The sequence below is a fragment of the Astatotilapia calliptera genome, chromosome 13 (genome assembly GCF_900246225.1).
Source record: "Astatotilapia calliptera chromosome 13, fAstCal1.2, whole genome shotgun sequence".
Classification (NCBI taxonomy): Eukaryota; Metazoa; Chordata; class Actinopteri; order Cichliformes; family Cichlidae; genus Astatotilapia; species Astatotilapia calliptera.
The window spans coordinates 11,617,306-11,623,849 of NC_039314.1; the positions used below are offsets into that span (position 1 = coordinate 11,617,306).

General features: G+C 44.0%; 2 protein-coding genes across 3 annotated transcripts in view; one reads left to right on the forward strand and one right to left on the reverse strand.

Annotated features, from left to right (window-relative positions):
• Positions 1-2,991, forward strand: part of slc35f3b (solute carrier family 35 member F3b) — a 49,359-nt gene extending 46,368 nt beyond the window's left edge. The window contains exons 6-8 of one of the 2 annotated variants that reach the window (XM_026190033.1): positions 163-355; positions 465-554; positions 823-2,991. In XM_026190033.1, the coding sequence (XP_026045818.1) occupies positions 163-355; positions 465-554; positions 823-1,064 (525 nt within the window). In that variant the 3' untranslated portion in view covers positions 1,065-2,991. The remainder of the gene's footprint in view (positions 1-162; positions 356-464; positions 555-822) is intronic. The other variant, XM_026190034.1, reaches the window with a different exon arrangement.
• A 550-nt stretch (positions 2,992-3,541) lies between these two features.
• On the reverse strand, positions 3,542-6,503 carry LOC113034820 (5-hydroxytryptamine receptor 1D). The gene is made up of 3 exons (XM_026189890.1): positions 6,155-6,503; positions 5,624-5,784; positions 3,542-4,971 (listed from the first exon to the last, which is right to left on the reverse strand). The coding sequence occupies exons 1-3, from the start codon at positions 6,315-6,317 to the stop codon at positions 3,676-3,678; spliced, it is 1,620 nt and encodes a 539-aa protein (XP_026045675.1). The 5' UTR covers positions 6,318-6,503; the 3' UTR covers positions 3,542-3,675.
• Positions 6,504-6,544: the final 41 nt, after the last annotated feature.

Sequence of the window (6,544 nt, forward strand, 5' to 3'; positions counted from 1 at the left end):
TGCCCTGCTGTCTGTGCCGCCCTAATGTGATAAACAGACAGCAGTGGCCCTGGGCCAGAGACATGGCAGGTACTTGGCAGGCTTCGCCCTCTGTAATATACCTCAGCTCCTGAAGAGGGCAGATTCGATGTATGCATCACTCTCCTTCCTCTTTATTCTCAGGTGCTCTTTAAGATGGTGCTGGGAAGTGCCAAATTTGGAGAGGCTGCACTCTTTCTGAGCATCGTTGGAAGCACCAATTTTGTTTTCGTCAGCTTTGTGCCAGTCATGCTGTATTTTACACATGTGGAGTACATCGAATCACTCAGAGACATCCCATGGGCCTACCTCTGTGGGGTCGCAGCCCTGCTTTTCGGTATATGGCGACAGAGCAGTAATGTGCACCGGCTGGTTGTGTAATCTACAAATAGCAACATTCTCATCGTGTAGTCCGCTGCTGCTCTAATTCTGCTTTGTTCCTACAGCTTTCAACGTCCTGGTGAACTTTGGCATCGCGATAACATACCCGACATTAATTTCCCTTGGCATTGTCCTAAGTGTTCCTGTAAACGCCAGTAAGTCTCTTGGCTTTCCTCTAAGAGTGCTAGCTGCTTTTTATATCTGGTCACCATTTAATATTTGATGGCACTGGATTCTCCCAAAGGTTTCTATCTATATTTGATGAGAGACTCCATTTAATTTTCAAACCAGGCTCCCTCTCGATGTACAACTAACCATTTTTATTTCATAAACACGCACAGTTACAATTTACATTCATTTACATAAACCCAGTTGTTCCCTTCTATTGACACAGTACCTTTTTATTTATTTGTTTTTTTACAGTGGTGGACCTCTACACGTGTGAAATTCACTTTAACTCGGTGCGCCTCATTGCTGTGTTCATCATTTGCTTGGGTTTCCTAATGCTGCTGTTACCAGAGGACTGGGACCAGTGCATTATCCAGCTCAGCCAGAAGCTGCGCAAACGTGACGAGCCAGCAGAGGGCAGCGGAGAGGCCGGAGCTGGCACAGGGCTCAACTGGAGAGGGAGAGCCAGGACCTCCATGTCAACATATGCACTTTGAATATATGAAATATCATCACACAAACACATATACATGAGGTGGGAGGGAAATGAGGGGTGTTAACCCACGTGATCTGCCTGGTTCCTTGCCTTTTGGACTGCCCTCTGATCTGCAGCTTTTCAACCGAGGGGGAAGATCGCGTTTCATTCATTCGGCATCATTCTTGCTCACAAGTTAACCAAGTCGGTGCATGGACTTCTATCATTTGTAATCCTTAAAATGATCAGGTATAACTGATTGAACCATGCGTTAATTTTGCTGTACCTCTTAATCATTCCTCTGATTCCTCGCCTCTGGGAAGACTCGCCAACTTGCCTGATATATTTCAGTGAGGAGGAATAAAGAGGCAGACATCTCTCAAGGCAGCCCTAACACCTTGTAGACCAGCTGGCTTTAACATGTACACATTTACACACCTCTAAGATCCAAAGAAGAATGCCTACAAAGCTGAATGCCTGAAAACAGAACACGAGGCCCGGTAGCCTTCTGCGGGTGTAAACTTAGTGACAAATACCTGCCTTTTGTGCACTTGTACATAGCTATATTTCACACCTTGGATGTCCCGGAGTAGTGGACCTGTGAAGCTCATCTGGTGTGAAGGGACCTGTCTGGACGTCTGAGGATCAGTCTGGGCTGAAGAAGCTTTCACAATGTGTCTCTCTATTCACTCTTAGAGAAGAGGTCAGTTTCATTTCATCCGCACTGATTGGCTCCCCGTGGTTATGTGCTTTCCTTGGGCTAGACTCCCACTTCTGTCAACACTCACTCATTGTTCGGGCCCCACAGTTTAGTCACGCGATATCTACATTCGCTTTCAATGCATTATATCATTGAGGTGTTTGTCAAACAGTGGGATTGCTTTCAATCCATCCACAAAGCAGTTGCCTAACACTTGCTTTATGTTGCCAGCACACCAGTAGGAAATAGCGTGAACATTTTATTAAGCAAGCAATTTAAACAAACACATTCAAATATTGTTAAAAGCTTTGATATCTCAAAATAAGGCTGACAGGTTAATGGAACTACCCCTTTAATTACTTTAAACACAGCTATCTCTGAGCCTCTCTTTTAACATTTTAGTATCATATGCACACAGACAAATGTGCAGCAGTTCAATTACATCGTTTCATTTCGCGTGGGAATTACAGACTGGAAAACTGTCCCACTGTGGCTTGAGGAGAGGAGTGCTGACACACGGCTCTTCTAGTGATCAAAAAAAAGAAGAAGAAAAAAAGAAACCTTTGTCTGCTTTCGTTTATCACATTTCTGAGGCAAGCATCACAGCCACCATGGTGTGGTTGACCCCCGAGAGAAACTGAGGTACACGCCTTGTAAAGCAACGGTGGAAACTCTGCCTTGTTGTGAATGTACGAACATCACTCGACCACACACACGCTCGCAATGTGCTATCTGTTTTTTTACAGTGCCACCACAGACTGCTGCACAGAGACTGTTTAATACTATCCTTCTTATACTCATCTGAACGATTTTCTTTTTCCTTCTTTCTTTATTGAGACAAACTTGACACATTTATATTTGTTTGCATTTGGTTGCCGACTTAACCTTGAGAAGACAGCGAGTGACGTCTTGCAGAACGAGCATGCACGTACTGTACGAGCAGATGCAGCCGAAAAAGTCCACTTCACTGCCTTTTCTTTGTTTCGCAATAGAGTACATTAGCACTGTTTCCCATTGTCATTCTGTATGACAATAAATAATAATAATGTATTCCTCTGGAATTATTGCTAGACATAAATGTAAACCTTTGTAAGGAATGACGATTTTTACACTGAGATGCAACATATGATTATCACATTTGAGGAGGAGATGTTCCGAACATGAATAAATGACGGGTTTATTAGAGCTACTGTTGGGTGTCTTCAAGTGTAATCACATGTACTATATAAAAATATTTCTTTTCAATACATTTCCTTGTCGAGGTTTTTTTTTCTTGCCAAAGAAAGTCATCAAGTAAACAACTGAGTGACAAACCAAACAATTTGGCAAGGTTTAGCAGGTGTTGGGTGAGACAGCACACTTAAAATTAAATTTAAAAAAAAAAATCGATGAACCTGGAAACCAATTTAGAAGTACACTGCTTTTTTTTGTTATTTATATAAACAACTGTAGTCTTGGTTACAAATCAGTCTGATTTGAGCTTATAAGTCTGAGTTATCCAATAAAGGCAAACTAGAAACAACAATTAGCTTAGCATGCAGGTATCTGTGGAAACCTAACCCAAACAGGCAAGGAGGAGATGATGCAGACTCCACACAGAAAGGTGCCTGAGACCTTGGATTGTCCAGTGACTACTTCCATTTTTTTTTAATTCTAGGACAAATGAATTATTTGTTAGCTTTGATTTTTTTTTTTTTTTTTACTGATCTTCTGTGATAATAACGTCAGTTTGCTTGGGTTGAAGACTGGTGGTCAGACAAAAAAAAAAAAAAAAAAAAAAGGAAGATTAATCAGAAATTAGGTCAAAATGGGATGGACATTTCCATTTTTCTTACATTTTCTTGACCAAACAATCAATTCATTGCCGGATAAAATTAAAATAATAAAATAGTTGTTAACTGTGGTCTCATGTCTGACGCCACGGGTATCCTGACTAAGTAATATCATGCTCAACTCTCACTGTTATCTGGCCATAGAAAAAAGTGGCCTGCCGCTCCTCGGTCACAGCAGAAAAAGGTAGTCTGCTGCCCTCTTGTGGCCGGGAGGGGACTTGCAGGCAGTCTCCTCTCCTGTCACTTGATGCATCTTGCCACGTAGACCTCTTTTGAGGATGACACACACTGCACAGATGTTTCTCAGACTGATGTTTGAAGTCGGTGCTGACTGTGAAAATGGAGTGAGAACACAATGATCTGTTGCTCTCAGAGCTGGAGGCCAGCCCGGGATGGGTTGTGGTCAGCGTGCTGGGCTCGCTGCTCCTTCCATCGTCTCCCTCTGGTCTGAGCTCATTTCCCCTTCCCACTACGCTCCCCAGACGAATGCTTATTTTTTGCCTGAGTCCCTGAAGAGCGTTTTGGAAACGCTTGCTAAGCAGTGCGTACAGTAGAGGATTGATATCAGAGTTCAACAGCACCAGCCAGTAGGAGAAAGTAACAGCAGAGTTTGGGACTAGGGTGGACTGGCCTGAAATTGCAGTTTCTGTGGCCTGAACAAGGGCCACGCTTATGTAAGGGGTCCAGCAGAGGAAGAAGGCTGCGATGACCATGAAGAGCCGGACCACACCATGGTGGCTGTGATGCTGCTGGGAGTTCTGGAGAGGAACTTGGGAGGCACTTTGAGCCAGGAAGGAGAAAAAGCGCCTGGACGCCGACCTTCTCTGCTCTGTGGTAGCTTCAGGAAGAGCATCGTTGATATAATCTTCTTCCCCTGTACCAACTTGAGACACAAACTGTCCACTTATGTGGTAGATCAGTGTCGATGGGGTGTGGTGGCACCCGCTGTGCTGATTGGAAGAATCCCCAGGAGCATAGTCTGGGAGAGTCCTGCAGCGCTGCACGGAGTCCTCGAGAGTGTGGATCCTCCTGGCGTGGCTGCGGGCCACCTTGACAATGTTCACGTAGCAGAAGAGGATGACCACTGCAGGTAAGACGTACGAGAGGAAAGCCATGAAAGCGGTGTAACTAGGACTGCTGGCCCAGTTCACTGCACAGCTGTACATGGGGTCCACATAGCTGACTGAGCTCCAGCCCAGCAGTGGGGGGCAACTGGTGGCCAGCGCCTGCAACCAGATCCACAGGACCACAGCACAAATTCTCCACAGGGTCCAGCGGGAGCTGTAGCGCAAGCAGTCTATGATGGAGTGGTAGCGGTCGAGGGCAATGGCAGCCAGGGTGAGTACAGAAGCTGTGCAGTACACAGAGGAGGTGTAACCCACATACGAACAGAGGTCCTGTCAGACAGAGACACAACCTCATCACACGTGCACACAGTGGAGCAAAGCAAAAACGCCGTTTCCGGTGTTGTGCCAAAAACTGATTTCCAATGTTTGCGTGTGTTTTTTAATGTGTAACATCGTTACGTATGTTGCTAAACAGACTTTGGTGAACAGGTATTACAAAGGGGTTATATATAAAATTACAAAATTGCCTGTTTCTCAAGTATCTTTGTGACTGTGTTATTGCACTTACATTATAATCAATCAGCTCCCTTTTGTCCACGTAAAATATATTTACAGAACTATTTTCGCATTTGTTGCAATTCCAACTGTCCTCTTGGCCAGATTGCTCTTAAAAGAGACATTTTTCAAGTCGACAATATTTTTTTTTAACTGCATACATAAAGGATACATAAAACTCACTGCCAAAAACTGATTGCGGCTTCTACCTTGTTACAGGAATGTTGTTTGTTGCTCAAGATGACGTGATATCATTCATGAGGGATACATTTGACATATGTTTCACATATGAACCGCCAACGAGTTATTTATAGCAGTTTAAATTACAAGCAATCAGTTTTTGGCAAATACCGGAAATCACTTTTTGGCAGACAATCACTTTTTGGCACAAAATTTTATCACGCTAGACTGAACACGGGTGACGTACCGTGCAATCCACCCATCCACGGTTCATGACGGACAGGGCAACAAACGGCATGACCCCGATACCCACCAGGAGGTCGCTGATGGCCAGGTTCATGATGAGCACCGACGTCACCGAGTGGAAAGTTTTGGTTGCAGCCACAATAACAATAACAAGAATGTTGCCTACACAGAAATACAACAACACAAGCACAAACACGCCGTGACACACGGGTCAGACTAGTGGGTGGATTTTTTTTTTTTTTTTTAAGTATTTGTTTTATTTGTGACTCAGACAGAGAGGCAGAAATTAATTAATTCTAATTAGTGGATACTACAAGCACTATGTTAACAGAAGATCCTATAAACACCTAAAATACTGAAATGCAGGTAAATTAACCTTTAACAAATCTTTAAAGCTCTACTGTGTCAATCAATGAATTGTTCTGGTACTGAAAGTGCTTTTTTTCCACTTTATGGATATGAGAAGATCACAAAATTTTTAGTAATTAAAATACCTTAATTGACAATTAAGTATCAGCAGATGAGTCTGTACCTGTCACGGCGCCCAAACACATCAGCACCATGAGGATCTCCAGGACCAGCTGGGTCTGCTTGGACACCCCCAGCTCCGAGCCTTCAGTCCAGTTTGCACTCACAGTAGTTGCTACCTGCAGGAACAACCTGGGCTCCAACCAGGAGCCACCCGGATCGTCCATATCCCAGTCAAATAACTACTATCCTCACATGATGAGTCGAGTACAAGCCCGTCTCCACAGGAAAATACACAACTGTTATCGCATGTAAGCTACTCCATCTGCTCCTGCTCTGCCCGGAAGGTCTGCAGGTTTTAAGGGGAGGGAGGGGGACGTATGAGCACCTGCTGTACCTTATTTAACTCTTTCAGTGCTGAATGTGTTATAGAAAATCACAAATCATTAAATAC

Coding starts and splice junctions, on each gene's coding strand:
- LOC113034820 (XM_026189890.1), bottom strand. CDS start 6,317: ATGGACGATCCGGGTGGCTCCTGGTTGGAGCCCAGGTTGTTCCTGCAG. Junction 5,785..6,154: donor GTGTTTGGGCGCCGTGACAG/GTACAGACTCAT, acceptor ATTTCTGTGTAG/GCAACATTCTTGTTATTGTT. Junction 4,972..5,623: donor GTGGATGGGTGGATTGCACG/GTACGTCACCCG, acceptor TCTGTCTGACAG/GACCTCTGTTCGTATGTGGG.